This window comes from Phyllostomus hastatus, unplaced genomic scaffold, assembly GCF_019186645.2.
Source record: "Phyllostomus hastatus isolate PE091 unplaced genomic scaffold, TTU_PhHast_1.1 phas_scaffold_193, whole genome shotgun sequence".
NCBI lineage: Eukaryota > Metazoa > Chordata > Mammalia > Chiroptera > Phyllostomidae > Phyllostomus > Phyllostomus hastatus.
Genome location: NW_025334015.1, coordinates 950,361 through 970,568, shown reverse-complemented (window position 1 = coordinate 970,568; position 20,208 = coordinate 950,361). Strand labels below are relative to the sequence as shown.

Genomic DNA, 20,208 nt, shown 5'->3' with positions numbered 1-20,208 from the left:
TCACCCGCAGATTATTAGTAAACTTTATTTCTTAAAAAATCAGAAGCCTTTTAAAAAATATGATTCTTTACTATTTTGGTAGCTTGGGGTATTTTATTCAGCAACGATGGCAGTTTTGGTGCGGTAGGTGGTCATTTTCACTTTGTAGCTCCTGGATTCTGGACCAATACAGTTGTGTCTATGTGGGCCAATTTGCAAAAGAAATTGGGATGTCTAAAATAGAAGAAGCTTTCACTGAAGTTAAAAGCCAGTATTATAATTCAAACTCTTTCTTTTAAGCTTGAAAAATACTGTCAGTCTTTTGCCTAAGCTATTTGATGGATACTGAGTTATTTGATGACAGTTGAAATAGATATACTCAGCCCTGACTGGTGTGGCTCAGTGGATTGAGCACTGGCCTTCCCCACTCAGGGCACATGCCTGCAACCTGGACTAGGTCCCAATTAAGAGGGTGTGCAAGAGGCAATCGCACATTGAAGTTTCTGTCCCTCTCTTTCTACCTTCCCAGCTGTCAAAAAATAAATAAAATCTTTTTTAAAAAAGGTACACTTAATGAGCCAATGATAGAAAGTAGGTATACAGAATAACACTGAATTTAAAAAAAAAATGTTAATGTGTGTGCCCTGACTTTCTCCCTCCCTAGCTATAATCCAAGCACTGAGATCTGATTCCCCTCTTCAGGTTTACCTGTTGCGAGCAGCCTTGCTTAACTGAGAGGCTAGGAGTCCCTGTCAATAGTTTAGAGCATATTACCTTCTTAAATGGAGGTGGGAGGAATCCAAGTCAGAGATGGGGGTAGGTTGGAGATTCATTTATTTGTTTATATACACATCTAAGATTCATGAGAAACCAGGCAGCTGTCCAAAGGAAAAGTCAGCCTATGAGAAATTCACCATACTTAGGCCCTGTTTTCTTTCTTTTGGTGTGTCATCATACCACCCTCTAACAGTGGAGGGTGCTCCATCAGGTTTTTATTTGGGTAGCTGTATTTTTAGGCAAATGCTTGCCTTTTCTCAGCTTCTAGAAAAGATGGCACAGATAAAAGAGCATGTCTTGGTACAGGTGGGCAGAGCCAAGAATAATTTTAAAGGCTCTTAAAAACAAATTAGATGCTTTTTGGAAATTAATCCAGAGTAGAAGCTGCCTTATCTACCATTTCATCACCTGAAGTTTTATTAGCAACCAATGCCATCATTATGGTCCTAAGACACTGTACCTTTCTTCAAGCCTTTGGAATTGTCAGTAAAGCACTAAATGGGACCCATTCTTACACTTGCAGAATCTTTACACTTACATTCTTTAAATTTGGTTATCTGTGCATGGTACAGATACAAAGCAACAGCCTATTATCCTCAAACTTGGTTTTCCTAGAAAACCACAATAAACAGTCCCCTGGTTATGCCTCATTCCCAGGCACATTTCTTAAGAATCAACAACATGCTTGTCACCTTGACAGTGTTCCGGTCGTTGATGAGAATCTGCTCCTCATTGATGTAGAAATAAACAGGCGAAATGATAGTGAGGTTAGGGGACGACCACTTGTCAAAGTTAATGATGAGCTGGAAGGAGATGTCTGGCAGCTTCTGGCAGATGGTGGAGAGCACGAAGGCACAATTTGCTGGGAAGCGGAGGAAGGCACCATCGAAGGTGCGGAAGACACCACCGCCAGCCGCCAAACAGTAGGAGGTCCTGGTGCTGAAGCAGCCGCGCACCCCGTTCCGAAGGGCGCACTCTTCGTCTGACTTGCACTGGCGCGGGTCGCACTGGATCAGGTTGCGCCGGAAACAGCGGCAGCGTCGGGTGCAGTCACTATTCCAGAATAGCTGCTTGGGCTGGAAGAGAGGCATCATTTGCATTGAGCACAGCCTATAGGCAGGGTTGGGGACGCCAAGCCCAGTCCATTTGGACCCTTGGCTGGCTTGGCTAGCTTTTCTTTACTGGGGCAGAAATTGACAATATGGAGCACTAGAAAGGCTACTTTAATTCAAATGTTACATTAGTTCCATGTAATTCAAATGCCAAACAATATGTAATTTAGTGTTTATTGGTTTCAAACAAAAATTTGGGAATCCTTACAGCGGGATTGCAGAACTACTCACAGTTAACATAAATGTTAAAGGAACTAGGTGCAAAGGAAATATATTTGGTAAAAATTTATTCTAAACAGTACCAGTTCCACTTCAAGAATAACATTTAAATTAATTCAAGGATAATAAAACAATAACAACTGGCTCTTGAAATCTTAGATATGTAAAAAGAAAGTGATAACCAAACTTTATGATGAGCCACTTCAAAATTTCAGAATACTCAACACTCCAAGCTTTTTTTCTTGTAGCTAGGCTACTTCCAATTTATTTTTATTGCAAGTACCTCCATTTCTAAGTGTCCTACAGTAAAAGAGCTAAAAATAGTGATTTTTCTGTGAAAGTAAAGCTTCAGGATCAGGTCAGCTGACTTTCAGTCCAGCCTGGGCACATTCCCTGTGCTACCTCCAGGAGCATTGCTAACCCCACAGACTGCACAATTGCTATCCCTGAATTGAAGATAATGACATCTTGCAGGGCAATTCCTAATTCCAGTCCAAATGGAAAAGTAGATAAATGCTGTGCTCACTATTTCCCATGACCACATCAAAGTTACATCTAAATTATAGAAAAACCATCCTTGGGAACCACCTGAAGACTAGCTCAATAGAAGTCTTGTAACTAAGACTAAAGAAGAGCCATGTTGAGACTGGAAGGAGGAGCACAGACATGGAAAGGACTGGTCCTACACTGTGTAGTGGTTATGAATCAGTAGGGATATCTCAGCTATGGAGGTCCTGCCTGAGTAAGGGCCATGATAGGCTCTTTGGACCAGAGCACAAGTGCCAGGAACAGGAGCCTCCACAATGCCTGGCTGTGAAAATCAGCTAGGATTCCATCTGGGTGAGAGAAAAGGCCACTGGAGTCCCAGAAATTCCTGTTAAAGGGCCGGAGCAGAACACAGAGTCACTTCCTCAAGAAAAACTCACTCTAACCTCTAGTGAAAAAGGACAGCAGCTTGAAGAGCATGTGGGACATACAGGAAGGAACTGAATTGTCCTGCTTCCAGGCCAGGGCAAGGGCTGGCAGGGCAACTGTCTCTGGGACTAAAATACCTGTAGGTGCCATTGTTCCTTTGTTGAGCCCTCCCCCCCCCCCGCCCCCAAACAGCTGGCAAGTTTAGGCAGGCATCAAAACTTAGACTCCACTAACTTAACACCGCTCTTTTAACACACCCTGGTAATTCCCTGAGACCCCATCCCACTTCAAGGATGCCCCGGACCAACACGCCAGTGTCAGACCATATTAGAGTACCACCCAATAGTTCAACCAATGACACACCCAAAGTGTGGACTTCACAGGAACTAGAACCCTGATAAAGTGAATCCTACACAATAGCTTGTCTGTTGTAGTAATGGCCAGTCCTCAAAGGAGGTCAAGCTATAGGGTTACGCCCACCCAATGATGGGTCAACAGCCATAAAGGGTCAACTACAGCAGGAAAGCACACACAACACACCCAAGGAACTCCATGGACCAGCCAACTCAGGGACTTGCACTATTGGGCCCCACAAGAAACCTGCTACATCAGGACACTATGTCAAGACTGGGAGATGAAGTAAATCTACCTGATATGCAAAAACAAACATAGGGAGGTAGACAAAATAGGAAGACAAAGAAAATGTCCCAAATGAAAGAACAGGACAAAACTCCAGAAAAAGAACTAAATGAAGTGGAGGCAAGCAAACTACCAGATACAGAGTTGAAAACACTGGTTATAAGGAAGCTCAGTGAACTTATAAAAAGAATATATGTACTGTACAACTTGTAAAAGGAAATAGAAACCATAAAAAATAACCATCAGAAATAAGGAATACAATAACAGAAATCAAGAATATTTTTAGTTTTCTTAGGAAATCCCATACTGTTTTCCACAGTGGCTGCACCAGTCTGAAATCCCACTAACAGTGCACTAGGGTTCCCTTTTCTTGTTTGTTGATTTGTTTATGATGGTCACAGACCCATGTGAAGTGGTATATCATTGTGGTTTTAATTTGCATCTCTCTGATGGCTAGTGATGCCAAGAATCTTTTCATATGTTTCTGGGCCCTCTGTATGTCCTCCTTGGAGGAGTGTCTGTTTAAGTCCTTTTCCCACTTTTTAATTGGGTTGTTTGTCTTCCTGCAGTAGAGTCATGTGAGTTCTTTATATATTTTGGAGGTCAAACCCTTGTCTGAAGTATTGCTGGCACATATATTTTCCCATACAGTTGGTTCTCTTTTCATTTTACTGCTGTTTTCTTTAGCCATGCAGAAGCTTTTTTTTATTTTGATGAAGTCTCATCTGTTTATTCTTTCCTTTATGTCCCTTTCCTCAGAAAACTAAAAATGGAACTGCCTTTTGACCCAGCAATACCACTGCTGGGATTATATGCTAAGAGTCCTGAAACACTAATTCAATAGAACCTATGCACCCCAGTGTTCATAGCAGCACAATTTACAATAGCCAAGTGCTAGGAAGCAACCTAAACGCCCACCAGTAAATGAGTGGATAAGAAAACTATGGTACATTTACAGAATGGAATACTATGCAGCAATAAAAGGAGCTCCTACCCTAGGTGACAGCATGGATGGAACTGGAGAGCATTATGCTAAGTGAAATAATCCAGGCGGTGAAAGAAAAATACCATATGATCTTGCCTATAAGAGGAACCTAATCAAGAAAACAAACAAGCAAGCAAAATATAAAGAGAAACCTTGAATTAAAGAACAAATTGACAGTAGCCAGAAGGGATGGGAGAGAGGAATAATGGGAAAAATAGGGGAGGTTTATCAAGGAATATGTATAAAGGACATGTGGACAAAGCCAAAGGGGATAGGTTGGTGGGTGGAAGGATGGGATGGGTGAGGCGGGAGACTGAGGTGGGCTGAAAATGGAGACAACTGTACTTGAACAACAATAAAAAAAGAAAAATTAAAATAATAAGATAAAAACAAAAAAGAAATTAAGAATATATTAGATGGAATAAGCAGTAGATTATAGAAGAAGTGGAGGATCAAATCAGCTATCTAAAATATAAGCAAGTGGAAATACTAAGTAAAACAGAAATAAAATAAAAGAAGTAAGAAAATGAGGATAGTTTAAGCAACCTCTAGGACACCATTTGCATCATGGGGGTATCATACAAGCCCAGAAAGTGCATAAAGTCCAAAACAAGATGAACCCAAAGGGACCCACATCAAGAGACATATAAGTAAAGTGCTAAATGTTAAAAACAAAGAGAAACTTAAAAAGAGCAAGGAAAAAGCAGTTAGTTACCTACAAGGGGCTCTAATAAGACTATCAACTGATATCTCAACAGAAATTTTGTAGGCCATATGAGAGTGGCACAAAGTGTTCAACATGATGAAAAAGCAGACCCACAATCAAGATTAACCCACCCAGCAAGGCTATGATTTAGAATTGATAGATAAAGAACTTTCCAGATCAGAAAGAGCTAATGGTGTTCCTCACCACCAAACCAGTACTACAATAAATGTTAAAGGAACTTCTCTAAGGAAAAGAAAAAAAATATGAGTAAGAAACTATTGCAAAGAAGAAACTCTCACAAGGTTAAACACATATTAAAAGTAGCAAATCAACCAACTATAAAGCTAGTACAGAGGGTAGAATGAATACTAAAAGATCATGTGTGATTATAACAGTAAATTAAAAGATACACAGAAACACACACACACAAAAGGAAGTAATAATAATTATAAAAATATAAACATGGAGGTGAGTAAAAAGGGTAATAATTTCAGAATGTGTTGAAGCTTAAGCAACCATTTGGTTAAAATAGATGGCTATAAACATAACTTGATATATATGAAGCACAGGTAACCACACACCAAATATCTATACAAGATATACAAGGAATAAAGAGAAAATAACCCAAATGCAAGACAACAGAAAATCATCAACATACAAGAGAAGAGCACAAGAGAATAAGAAAGAACAGAAAGAACAAAAATATCATAAAACATTTTATAAAATGGCAATAACTACAAGCTATTGATAATTACTTTAAATGAAAATGGACTAAATGCTCCAATCAAAGACAATGAGTGGCTAAACTGATAACAATACAAGACCTAACATATGATATCTACATAGACCCACTTCAGATTGAAAAACCCAAACAATCTGGAAGTAAAGATAAAAAAATACGTCATGCAAGTGGAAACAACATAAAAAAGCTGGGATAGCAATACTTATATCAAACAAAGTACATTTTAAAGGATTAGCAAGAGAAAATGGAAGACATGTCTTAATGATAAGGATCAATAAAACAAAAGGATATAATTATGGTAAACATTTACATACTCAATGTAGGCATACCAATATATATAAAGCAAATAATGGACATAAAGGAAGAGAATTGACAGTAAAACAGTCATAGTAGGATGCTTTAACATCCCATTGACATCAATGGATAAGTCTTATAGACAGAAAATCGACAAGGAAAAAAGGCCTTAAATGACACATTAGACCAGATGGATTTAATTGAAATGCTTAGACCATTTTAGTCTAAGGCAGCAGATTACACATTTTTTCAAGTGTGCATAAAATATTTTACAGAATAAAACACAAGTTAGGCCACAATACATTAATTTGAGAAAACTGAAATCATATCAAGCATTTTCTCTACCCAAAGTGGTATGAAATTAGAAATCAATGGCAATAAAAAAAAACTGGAAAACACACAAATACATGGAGGCTAAATAACATGTTATTAAACCATAAATGGGTTAACAATGTGGTCAAGGAAGAAATCAAAAGATGCCTTGAGACAAATGAAAATGGAAACACAATTCAAAAGTTATTGGACACAGTTCTAAGAGGGAAGCAGTTCTAAGAGGGAAATTCAAGCATTAGAGGCCTACCTCAAGAAGGAAGATTTCAAATAAAAAATCTAAACTTAACACCAAAAGGAAACAGAGAAAGAACAACAAACAAAATCCAAAGTGAGATGAAGGAAGGAAATTATAAAGACCAGAGTGAAAATAAACAAAATAGACTGTAAAGAAATGATGCAAAAGATCAATGAAACCAAGAACTGGTTCTTTGAAAAGATAAACAAGGACACAAACCTTTAACCAGACTCTTCAGGAAAAAAGAAGACCCAAATAAATAATATCATAAATCAAAGAAGAGAAGAAACAACTGACAACACAGAAATACAAAGGATTTTAGGAAAATATTACAAACAGCTATATGCCAACAAATTGGATGAGCTGGAAGAAGTGGATAAATTGCTGTCATCATACAATCTTCCAAAACTGAATAAAGAAGAAACAAAGAATCTGAATAGCCCGAGTACAACTAATGAAGTTGAAGCAGTAACTAAAACAAATAAACAAACAACAACAACAAAAACCTACCAAGAAGCAAAAGTCCTGCCCCAGGTGGATTCCCAGGTGAATGTTACCAAACATTCAAATGATAACTAATACCTATCCTCCTCAAACTACTCCAAAAATTTCAAGAGGAGGAAAGACTCCCAAAATCATTTTACAAGGCCAGCATTATTTTAATTTTAAAACAAGATAAAGACACTACCATGAAAGAAAACTATAGGCCAATATCCATGATAAACATAGATGCAAAATTAATTAACAAAATACTAGCAAACCAAATTCAGCAATACATTATAAAGATCATACACAATGATTTATTCCTGGGATGCAGGATTGGTACAATATCCACAAATCAATACACCACATAATCACAATGAAGAATAATATCATATGATCATATCAACAGATGAATATAAAGCATTTGACAAAGTGCTACACCCATTTATAATAAAAATTCTCAGCACAGTGGAAATAAGGGGACCATACCTCAATATAATAAAAGCCATGGGTGACAAACCCATAGCTAACAGCATACTTAAGAAAGAAAAAGTAATACTGTTTTTCTTAAGAGTGGGATCAAGATAGGGATATCCACTATAGCCACTCTTATTCAACATAGTACTGGAAGTCCTAGCCATAACAATCAGATGAGAAGAAAAAATAAAAGCCATCCACATTGGAAAGGAAGAAGTAACAGTCATTTTCAGAAAACATTATTCTGTATATAGAGAACCTTAAAAATTCCACCAAAAAAACTACTAGAATTTATCAGTGGATTGAGTAAAGCAGCAGGATGTAAAATAAATATTCAGAAATTGGTTGCATTTTTATAACCAATAATGAACTATAAGAAAGGGAAAATCAGAAATGGGAGAAGATATTTACCAATGATACATCCAATTAAAGGTGAATATCCAAAATTTATTTTTAAAATACCTGCAACTCAATTTCAAGAAGATAAACAATCCAATTAAGAAATGGGAAAAGGGCCTGAATAGACACTTCTCCAAAGAAGATATACAAGTGACCAATAGACATTTGAAAGGATATTCAACGTCACTAATCACCAGAGAAATACAAATTAAAACCAAAATAAGATATCATGGCACACCTGTCAGAATGGCTATCATCAATAGATCAACAAACAAGTGCTGGTGAGGATGTGGAGAAAGAGGAACCCTTGTGCACTCTTGGTGGGAATGCAGATTGGTGCAGCCACTACAGAAAACCTTATGAAGATTCCTCAGAAAGTTAGAAACAAGACTGCCTTATGACCCAGTGATTCCAGCCTAGGCATATAGTTTAAAGAACTCAAATCACTAATTTGAAAGAATATGTGCACCCCTATGTTCATTGCAGTGTTATTTATAATAGCCAAGATATGGCAGCAGCAACCCAAGTGCCCATCAATGGATGAGTGAATAAAAGAGTGGTTGTACTTATATACAATGGAATATTACTTGCCCGTGAAGAATAAAATCTTACTATTTGTGACAGCATGGATGGACTTAGAGTGTATTACGCTAAGTGAAATATGTCAGGCAGAGAAAGACAATTACCACGTGATTTCACTTATATGTGGAAGCTAAAAAAATCAGTGAACAAATAAAGCAGGAAAAAAATCTCATAGAGAAAACAAAGTGATGATTACCAGATGGAAGGGCTGTTGTGGGGCTGGGTGAAAAAGGTTAAAGCATTCAGAAATACAAACTGGCAGTTACAAAATAGCCACAGGGGTATAAAGTACGGCATAAAGAATATAGTAAAAATGTTGTAATGTCCAAATATGGTGTCAGGTTAGTGAAAATCTTATTGAGAGATCACCTTGTGAGTTATATAAATGTCTAAGCACTATGCCACACATCTGAAAGTAATACAATATTGAATATCAACCGTAATTAATTTCTTTTTTAAATTTACAAAAATATCTTGTAGAGCAGTTGTTATGATTAAATTAAATGTGCTATATGATGAGGATTTATATCATGGTATATAAAATAACCTACAACAAAGGTTATTCCTGGTGGGTGACAACTTTTATTTTGTACTCTCCCCTAAACAAGCTACATTCTGTAGATACAACTTTATTTGGCAGTGTTAGTGCTCTTCATCTTGCTCTTTTTTTAGACTAAGAATTCCAAGGGACTGTTGGAAATCACTCATGATTATCTGAATGGGGTGTGGTCCCATCAAGCAGACTATGACAGAGAGACTGGGCACTCAGTGCACTAACTCAATTTATCAAAACAGTGCTATTCAGAGATGTTTCAATTGCACAAGCAGGCCTATGCTTCCATCTGGTCACTGTTTTCTGCTTTAACTATAGACCTATTTAAATTCTGGATATTAACTATAGATAGGACTCAGGTTTAAGGGTAAGTAGATACAGGGTGAAATCTTCCAAGATAATTTTCCTCAATCCAATATGTTTCAAGATGCCACTACTGGTAACTTTAATCCTCAAAGTGAAGTAGTTCCTGGAACCAAGTCTTCTCTCCTTCCAGACCTGTAAAATATTCTGTATACCAGAAATCTCAGATTTGCAGAATAACTGAAAGGATGGTCTGAGCTCTTTACAATGAGAAGTCAGACATTAAATGGGTGAGAAGAAAAAAATAACCTGATGTATGTGGATATGATAAAAGGTGCATAACTCACCCCACAGGGGAATTGAGCAAGAAACTAGCCCCACAATAATGTGACTGGCCCCAATACTGCTTTCTTTACCTAATTAGATAAAACGACAACAGCTGGGTGATTGTCCTTCATGCTAATGGTAGATAAGCTCTCTCTTCATTTCCAAAGAAATTTGTTGTATAAAAAAGTCCTCAAGTTTGTTTGAATTGTGGCAAGTAGATATGGATTATTTGTTTAGAGAGTTAGAAAATGTATGCTATTGTCAAAACCCACTGGCTTCTTGGTGAAAAGCAGATAGTAATGTGTATAGTACTAATGGCTACCAAGAGTTGTAATGTGCCTTTTCTGAGAGTTCCAAGGGCTTTTATCTGCATCATTTCATTAACATACCTGGATATTTTATTTACAAAATGCTTTTCAGGAGAATAACAACAATAATAGCAGCTAACCAATTATTGAACTACTAGGGGCCATGTACTAGGTGAGGCACCTGGCAGGGATTATTTATACAATAATATTACTGAGTCGGTACTATTAGTTGCATTTCATAGACAGGGCAACTGAAATTCAGAGAAATTACACAGGTTGTTAGTGTTACACCACAAGCCATGCTTTAGCCAGGATCAAACCAACTGCTGCTACCTTGTGCCCTAGACATCTGGGATCTCTCTTGAGGATGCATAATGCCCTTGGTAGAGGGCCACATTTCAGTGAGCCTCCAAACCAAGAAGAAGAGACAAGGGGAGTGCCTTTTCAGTTTGGAGCCTTGCTATTTTTTTCTCAGACTGTGAGAAAATAGGGTTTATCTTTTAATATTATTATCTACCCCACATGTTCTGTCTTTTCCTTTCAAATGATCAATATTTCTAAGGGCTAACTTCAAAACCCACCTCTCCCAAGATGTTTGCTTTGGTTAGTTCTAATACTTAACTCTACTTCTCCTATCTTTGTAATATAGTATTTAAACAAATTATCCACTGAGAGTGAAATTGAGAATAATTTCAGAATTCATTGTCTTTTACTTATTTTCAAAGTAAAATCAACTTAGTTGTTCTTGAACTAATCAATGCAACTTTACAAAGAGGAGATAATATTTATGTTTGCCCAGTTTATTTCTAATTCAGATATTTCAATTCAATTTTTAATGCCACTATATTTTTCATTCAAAATTGATTAATTCGGTAGGGTATTATTTTTCACTGTTATGTTATTTTATAATTGTCTTTTTGTTCTTTAAAATGCATTAATTTTCCTTTCTGGAATAGATTTTTAAGTTCCTTAAGTCAGGGAACATGCTTTATCATCCCCAAAAGTACCACTAGCACAGTGATCTGCTATCACTTAACAACAGCAAATAGCAGATACTCAATATTTGCTGTTGTTAACTGTCTGCTCAACAATATAAGGTATTGCTGTTGTTTAAAGAGAGAGTGGGCTTAAGACGGAACCATGGCCTAAATACCTCCTCAAAGCAAGGCCTTTCTCACTGAATATTACGGCACATAAAGAATTTACATGGGTGAAGATGGCAGCATAGGTGAATGCAGCACCTGTATCCTCCCATAACCACATCAAAATTACAAATAAATTATAGAAAACCATCATTCATAACTGCCTAAAATCTAGCTGAACAGAGATGCTATAACTAAGGATACACAGAAGAAGTCATATCAAGACTGGTAAGAAGGGCGAAGAGGCAGAACAAGCTGGTCCCACACCCATGTGTGGCAGATAAAAATCAGGAGGGATATCTTGGCTCCAAGGTACCATCAAAAAAACGAGGAGTCCCAGCTCCACACCAAGCCACCCAGCCCAGGGTTGTAGTGTCAGGAAGAGAAGTCTCCACAACTCTTCTCTTGTGGAGATTGTGGCTGAGTGAGACAGAGGAGTTCTGGAGTCCCTGGCAGTTCCTCTTAAAGGGCTCATACAGACTTATTAAGACTTACTCTCCCTGAACTCCAGCACTGAGGCAGAAGTGTGAAAAATACTAGGGATACATGGGGAGGAACAACTGTCGGGCATCAGGGCAAGAGTTGTTGGGGCGACTCTCTCCCAAACAGAAGTGCTGGCAGAGGCCATTGTTCCTTTGTTGAGCCCTCACCACCAGAGTCAGCAGGCAGGTGTCATATCTGAGACTCCATCACCCTGGATCTCTCTGTTCATCCCTCCCTACTGATTCCTAGATATCCCTTACTACCTAACTTGCAGGCACACCCAAGCTCTTTCTAGTGGCCTTTCCATATAAGTGGCCTGTCTTGGCTCTTGTTTCAGACTTTCCTAAATTCTCTCAAACAAGCAACACCTAACCTCATCATGACACTCACCTCTTGCTAAGTGGCCCCAGGCTCAGCACTAGCAGCAGCCAGCCATGGTTCACAGCTTGGCCTCTTCTGGGAACCTCCAAGCTGAGGAAATGTAGCAGACATCTACAGATAGCTTTGTTGCTCATGCTGGGTGGCTCCAGGAATAAAACAGGTGGTGTTTGACCTGTTCCCTGGCCTGGACTTCCTTGGAGGCCCCAGAATCAGCACATCTAGTGGACAGCTTTAAACCACACTGAAGCACCACCACCAACCACTTCCACAAGAGACACACTCAACTGACATACTCAGGGTACACTAGAGCCATGTCCTGCTCTGGGAGTGGGCCTATGCACAGCTGATCCTCCAAGATGGTTGATGGTCACAGCCAGTCCTGGTAGCCAATTGACCTGGGTGTAAATCACTCGCATGGACATGCTAACAGCAATCAAGGCTCAACTGTGACAGGAGAGCATATACAACCCATGTGGAGGGGTGTACCTGGAGTGCCCTGTTTGTGTGATCAGAGAGGCTGTGCCATTGGACCCTACAGGACTCCTGTTACATAAGGCTACCCTATCAAGACTGATGATATAGCAGAACTACATAAAACATAGAAATAAACACAGGAAAACAGTCAGAATAAGGAGATAAAGAAACATGTCTCACATGAAAGAACAGAACAAAACTCAAAAAAAGGAACTAAACAAAATGGAAACAAGCAATCTACTAGGTTCACTGGTTATAGGGATGTTCAATGAACTTAGGGGAAGAGTAGATGAGCTTAGCAATAACCTCAATAAAGAGACAGGAAACATGAAAAGTACCAGTCAGAAATGAAGAATACACTAACTGAAATGAAGAGTATATTACAGGGAACCAACAGAGAGTAGACAAAGCGCAGGATACAATCAGAGATTTGGAAGATAAAGAGTCAGAAAACACCTAGTCAGAACAGTAAAAAGAAAAATACCCCCAAAATTGAGGATAGTTAAGGAGTCCCTGGGACAACTTCGAGCACACCAATATTCACAACATAGGGGTGCAAGAAGAAGGAGAAAGAGAATAAGAAATTGAAAACCTATGAGAAAAATAGTGGCTAAAAACTCCCCTCACCTGGTGTAAGAAATTGATGTACAAGTCCAGGGAACACAGAGAATCCCAAACAAGATGAACTCAAAGAGGTTCACACCAAGACACATCATAATTATGCTGCCAAAGGTTAAGGACAAAGAATCTTAAAACCAGAAAGAGAAAAGCAGTTAGTTACCTACAAGGGAGTTTCCATAAGATTGTCAGCTGATTTCTCAACAGAAACTTTTCAGACTAGAAGGGAGTGGCAAGAAATATTCAGTGATGAAAAGTAAGTATCTACAACCAAGAATACTCTATCATTCAGAATCAAACAACATATAAAGAGCTTCCCGGACAAGAAAAAACTAAAAGTGTTCATAATCACAAAACCAGTACTATATGAAATGTTAAAATTTTTTAAGAAGAAGAAAAAAAGATGAAAATATGAATAATAAATGGCAATAAATATAAATCTACAGAAACAAAATAAACTAACAAGAAGAACAGAAACACACTCAGAAATACAAAAATTTTGATGGTTGCAATATAGCAGGGGGCTTGGGTAGGTGGGTGAAAAAGGTTAAGGGATAAAGAAATACAAATAGGTAGTTATAGAATATTCACAGGATGGAAAGTACAGCATATGGAATATAGTCAATAAAATTGTAGTAACTATGTATGGTGTCAAATGGGTACAAGATTTATCAGGATGATGACTTAATGAGTTACATAATGTCTGATCACTGGGTTGCACACCTAAAATTAATATAATAGTATGTGTCAACTGTAGTTGAAAAATAGAAAATTATTTAAAGTAAAAATAAATGAATGAATCACTGAATGAATAAACAAAATGTATAAAGTACAAAATTGATTTAGTGAGCAAATATATTTTACTAAGTGATATCTACAAAGGACATCTTCATTAGCTCGATATTTAAATCACTACCTATAGAGAAGCATAGGGTAGGTTGTGGGAGCATAGCACTAGCACTCTATATAGAAATCTCTGGGGACAGTACCAGAGTGACAGATGGCACATGCTTTCACTCATTCCCATAGAGCTTCAATAGTCTCCCAGCCTCAAGTGCTGTATTTCCCATTTAAAAATGTCCTCATCTAAGACATCTACAGATGTCAGATTCACAAATACCATGTGTCCAAAAATAGTCATGGCTGACCAGAGGCTTTCAAACTAAGACTGACAGGAAAGGAAATCAGAATGGCCTAGAAACAGGCATGGTAGAGAGAGAAACAAATGCTAGAGAGAAGGGGAGGGAGGGTACTGCAGACCTTGGTATGCTGAGGAAGCCCAAATGCATTTCCAAATCCAATACTCACTGAGCAAGAGGCTCTACAGACCTGTTCTTAACCCCTGTGTCCTTTCATCTCCCTACAAATAAGCACCATTAGCCCATAATAAAGTGGGAAAATTGGTCTAGTGTAATCAGCCTTTTGGAGTTGGACAGAATTCTGGTGATTGGCAAGGAGGAACAGGCAGGGCTGAGCTCCTCTACCTACCTCATAATATTTGCCATCTGAGTAGCAGCCACAGCTGTGGGGCAGGATGCAGCTCTTGCCGTTGAGGACATAGCCTGTGTCGCACTGGCAGCCCTCCACACAGTAGTGGTTGCAGTCACTCTTCAGGCGGATGGCAGCACAGCGGGGCTGGCAGACACTCACGCAGCTCTCATAATGGCTGTTGGGAGGACAGGTGACAGCTGGAACAGGAGATAAGTCAAAACTTGTTCAATCACTAGAACTGTAAGCAGTTTCCTGAGGCAATGCTCAGCCACTCAGGGAAAGGGAAGTATGTGTGTTGGGGATAGGGGCAGAGTGACCTTTCCCACCTGTCCTGATTACCACCCTCTCAGCTTATGGGAAGCCTTTGACTTATTATTCCTTAAACAATGGACTGAAGAGCAGATTAAGGTAACTGGAGGTTCCTCACATGATCTTTGTGCTGTCTTTAGTCTGTTTTGGGGCCTTCTAGTCCGCTACCTTAAACCCACCTCCCAGCATGCATCTTAATTTCAATTAGGCACCCACATTCATTCCTGCCTTTAGGTCTTCACTCATATTGAGCTCCCTTATTCATGCCTTTCTTCATCCTTTAAGCCTATCCAAATTGCCCATTCTTCAAGTCCCAGGTGGAGTCCCTACTTATTCATAAAGTTCCTACCCTTGTACCAATGCTAACAACTCACCTTCATCTCAAAACTTCCACAAAACCTTTTTCTAGCCAGTAGTTTATGAATGGTAGGTCTCTGGGCCCCTTGATTTCTGAGAAGGCAAATGTGCCCTGTGTGTATGTGAGTGTGTGTAGACCGACCCATGTCAACTATGTTCTATGGGTTTCAAATGCATACAGATGCTTATAAAAAGCAGTTAGGGTCCTGGTGAGGAGCGTAGGCTCTGGAGCCAGATGTAAGAGACCACAGCCAGTTACTTAGCCTCTCTAGTTCTCAGCTCCTTAATTTGTAAAATGCAGATACCCATAACACCTAATTCATGACTTGTTGAGAAGGATTAAGTGAGTCTGTGTACTTAGAGTAGTGCTTAGCAAATGAATGTTCCGTAACTGTTAGCCAATTACTAAAGACAGTTTTTCTTAAAAGGTTTATAGAAATTTATTTTAATGGATGTATATACAAACACACCTACTAACATGAGAATTTCTACCCAATACCATTAAACTTTGAATTACTGTTTTGCACTGCTTTGTGATATATTCTGTGTGTTTATGATAATGCTACAGTGAACATCCCTGCACTTATCTTTGCCCTCATTAGTAAGTGAATCTGTACAATAAATTCCTCAAAGTGGAATTACTGGGGAAATTTTAAATTCTTGATACATGCAACTCTATCACCAAACTTTCTGAAATATGAAAGGTTAAATGTTATCACTATAAGGGATAATTATCCAGTATATATAAATAACTCCTAAGACTCTACAATAAAAAAGTCTCATTTAAAAATAGGCAAAGGACTTGTATAGACATTTCTCCAAAGAAGATATATGAATGATAATAAGCACATGAAAATATGCTACATATTACTAATGATTGGAAGTACAAACTAAAACTACAACAAGATCTTATGCCCATTAGAATGGCTGTTATCAAAAAGCAGGAAAATGGCAAAGATGTGAGAAAATTAGAAGCCCTGTTCACTGTTGATGAAAAGTAAAATGGTATAGCTATTATAGAAAACACTAAGATAGTTCCTCAAAAACTTGAATATGAAATTACTGTATGATCCAATAATTCCATGTCTAGGTATATACTCAAAAGATTTGAAAAATATCTTGAAAAGATGTTTTTACAGCCATATTCATAGCAGCATTATTCACAATAGCTAAAATGTAGAAGCAGCTCAAGTATCCATCGATGAATGGATAAGCAAAATGTAGTATTTATATACAATAGAATATTAGTCAGCTTTAAAAAGGAAGGAAATCCTGCAATATACTACAATATGGGTGAATTTTAAGGACATTACACTCAGTGAAATAAGCCACCTGTAAAAAGACAAATACTGTACGATTCCACTTACATGAAGTATCTAAAGCAGGCAAGTTCATACAGACAGAAATTAGAGCAGTAGTTACTGGGTGTTGGGGATGAAGAGCTATTGTTTAATGGGTATGGAGTTTCAGTTTTGCAAGATGAAGATTCTGGGGATGGATGGATGGTGGTGGTTGCACAGTACTGATGTGATTAACACCACTGAACTGTACTCTTAAACATGGTTGAAATAGTAAGTTATGTTATATGTATTTTACCATAATAAAAAATTCTCTGTCTGCTATATCCTTATTGAGTTCATTTTTTGAGGTTCATCATCTTTTCATTTGTTTATATCCATCTGTCTTTTTTTGTTAACTCCCTTTCGATGTCCTTTGCACATTTTGTCTTAAGAAATTATAAAATCTCTTTATAAAAAAACAGACTTTGGTCTATCTTTTGTTATTAAATATTTTTCATTTGTCTTTTGACTACTTTTTTGAACATTTATTTGATTGTTTTTATTGTGTCTTTCTGTGTAGAAATGTAAAATTTTAAAGTGGTCAAATTTATCAGGCTTTCCCTATGGCTTTGGATGTTTTGCTTAGAAAGGTAAGATTGCCAATCCAAATGAAAAAACAAAAACAAAAACAAAAACAAACCCCCCCAAAACCCCACACAAATGATGAAAGGCTTTGTTTTTTTCTAGTACTTTTATAACTTAATTATTTTTGTTTCAATCTTGGTTCTGCCTGGATTTTATTTTGAAGTGAAGAGGGAAATAGGGATTTACCTATTTTTCCCCAGTGATTTGAAATGCCACTTTACTATATGAGTGGGGACCCCCCAAAACTGGAATTATCTTCTGGAGCATGAGCCCCTTGGGTTCTAGGAACCCACCTGTATCAGTGTACCTGCTGGTGTTGTTGTGAGAGGCTGCATTTGGCTTCAGTGAACTTTTTAATTTTAAAAAAAATTTTATTTATTTATTTTTAGAGAGAGGGGAAAAAGAGGAAGAATGAGAGGGAGAGAAACATCAATGTGTGGTTGCCTCTGGTGTGCACTGTACCAGCAAACCTGGCCTGCAACCCAGGCATGTGCCCTGACTGGGAATCTAACCAGTGACCCTTTGGTTACTAGGCCGGTGCTCAATCGACTGAGCCACACCAGCCAGGGCATTATGTTTTAATCTTTATTGTATTTTTTCCATTACCATTTAGTCCCTTTATATGTCCCTACCCTTAAAAATCACAACATTGTTGTCCATGTCCATGAATCCTTTTTCCTTTTGCTCAATCCCTCTACCCCATTACATCCCCCATCTAGCTGTCATTCTGCTCTCCATCTACGAGTCTGTCCCCATTTTCCTTGTTAGTTCAGGTTGTTCATTAGATTGCACATATGAGTGAAATCATATGGTATTTGTCCTTCCCTGACTGAATTATTTCACTTAGCATAATGTTCTCTGGGTTCATCCACACTGTCACAAAGGGTAAACTTTCCTTCTTTTTAATGGTCCCACAATACTGCACTGTGTAAATGTCTCATAGTTATTTTATCCACTCATCTACTGATAGACACTTGGGCTGCTTCCATATCTTGGTGATTGTAAATAATGCTTCAATGAACATAGGGATGCTTACATTCTTTAAAATTAGTGTTTTGGGTTCCCTCAGATATATTCTCAGAAGTGGGAAATCTGGGTCAAAGGGCATTTTTCAACCATTTTTAATTTTTTGAGGTATCTCCATATTGCTTTCTGCAGTAGTTGCACCAGCCTGCATTCCCACCAACAGTGCAAAAGGGTTCCCATTTCTCCATATGGTTGCCAGCACTTGTTATTTGTTGATTTATTGATGATAACCATTCTGACAATTGTGAGATGGTATCTCACAGTGGTTTTAATATGCATTCCTCTAATGATTAGTGACATTAAGTACATTTTCATGTGTCTATTGGCCATCTATATTACCTCTTAGGGGAAGTGTCTATTCAGGTCCTTTGCCTGCTTTTAAATTTTTTTTGTAGGTGTTGAGTTTTGTAAGTTCTTTATAAATTTTTAAGTTTATTTTATTGATTATGCTCCTATAGTTCTCCCAATTTTTCTCTCCCCTGTATCCTCCCTCCATCCTGCAGCCCCCCACCACTTGGCATTCCCCTCCCCCTTAGTTCATGTCCATGAATTGTACATATAAGTTGTTTGGCTTCTCTGTTTCCTATACTATTCTTAACCTCCCCCTGTCTATTTTATGTCTAGCAATTATGCTTCTTATTCCTTGTATCTTCTCCCCCACCCTTCTTCCTTCCCCACTGATAACCTTCCATGTGATTTCCATTTCTCTAATTCTGTTCCTGTTCTAGTTGTTTGCTTAGTTTTTGTTTTTGCTTTTTAGGTTCAGTTGTTGATAGTTGTGAGTTTGTTGTCATTTTACTGTTCATAGTTTTTTATCTTACTCTATTTCTTACATAAGTTTAACATTTCATATAATAAAAGCATGGTAATCATGAACTCCTTTAACTTAACCTTATCTGGGAAGCACTTTATCTGCCCTTCTATTCTAAATGATAGCTTTGCTGGATAGAGTAATCTTGGATGTAGGTCCTTGCCTTTCATGGCTTTGAATACTTCTTTCCAGCCCCTTCTTGCCTTTAAATTTTCTTTGAAGAAATCCACTCATAGTCTTATGGGCACCCCTTTATATAACTTGCTTCTTTCCTCTTGCTGCTTTTAAGATTCCCTCCTTACCTTTAATCTTGGCTAATGTAATTATAATGTGCTTTGGTGTGTTCCTCCTTGGGTCCAACTTCTTTGGGACTCTCTGAGCTTCCCAGACTTCCTGGAAGTCTATTTCCTTTGCCATATTGGGGAAGTTTTCCTTTATTTTTTTTTTAAATAAGTTTTCAATTTCTTGATCTTCCACTTACTGTTTCTCTGGCATCCTTATCATTCAGATGTTGGAGCTCTTAAATTGTCCCATAGGTTCCTAAGCCTCTTCTCATTTTTTTTTGAATACTTGTTTATTCATTTTTTTTCCAGTTGGATGTTTCTTTCTTCCTTTTCTTCCAAGTTGTTGATTTGAGTCCCAATTTCCTTCCCTTTACTGTTGGTTCCCTGTATATTTTGCTTTATTTCACTTTCTGTGGCCTTCATGTTTCCCTTCATTTTGCCACCGAGCTCAGTCAATTCTGTGAGCATCTTGATTACCAGTGTTTTAAACTCTGCATCAGATAAGTTGTCTATCTCCTCATCGCTTATCTCCCTTTCTG

The 20,208-nt window shown here is 38.0% G+C and overlaps 1 protein-coding gene across 1 annotated transcript in view; it reads right to left on the bottom strand.

Annotated features, from left to right (window-relative positions):
• LOC123832539 (tubulin-specific chaperone cofactor E-like protein) overlaps nucleotides 1–20,208 on the bottom strand; it is a 212,638-nt gene that overhangs the window by 24,636 nt on the left and 167,794 nt on the right. The window contains exons 19-20 of the mRNA XM_045860210.1: nucleotides 14,955–15,154; nucleotides 1,449–1,832 (exon numbers count right to left, since the gene is read on the bottom strand). Coding sequence (XP_045716166.1) covers nucleotides 1,449–1,832; nucleotides 14,955–15,154 — 584 coding nt within the window. The remainder of the gene's footprint in view (nucleotides 1–1,448; nucleotides 1,833–14,954; nucleotides 15,155–20,208) is intronic.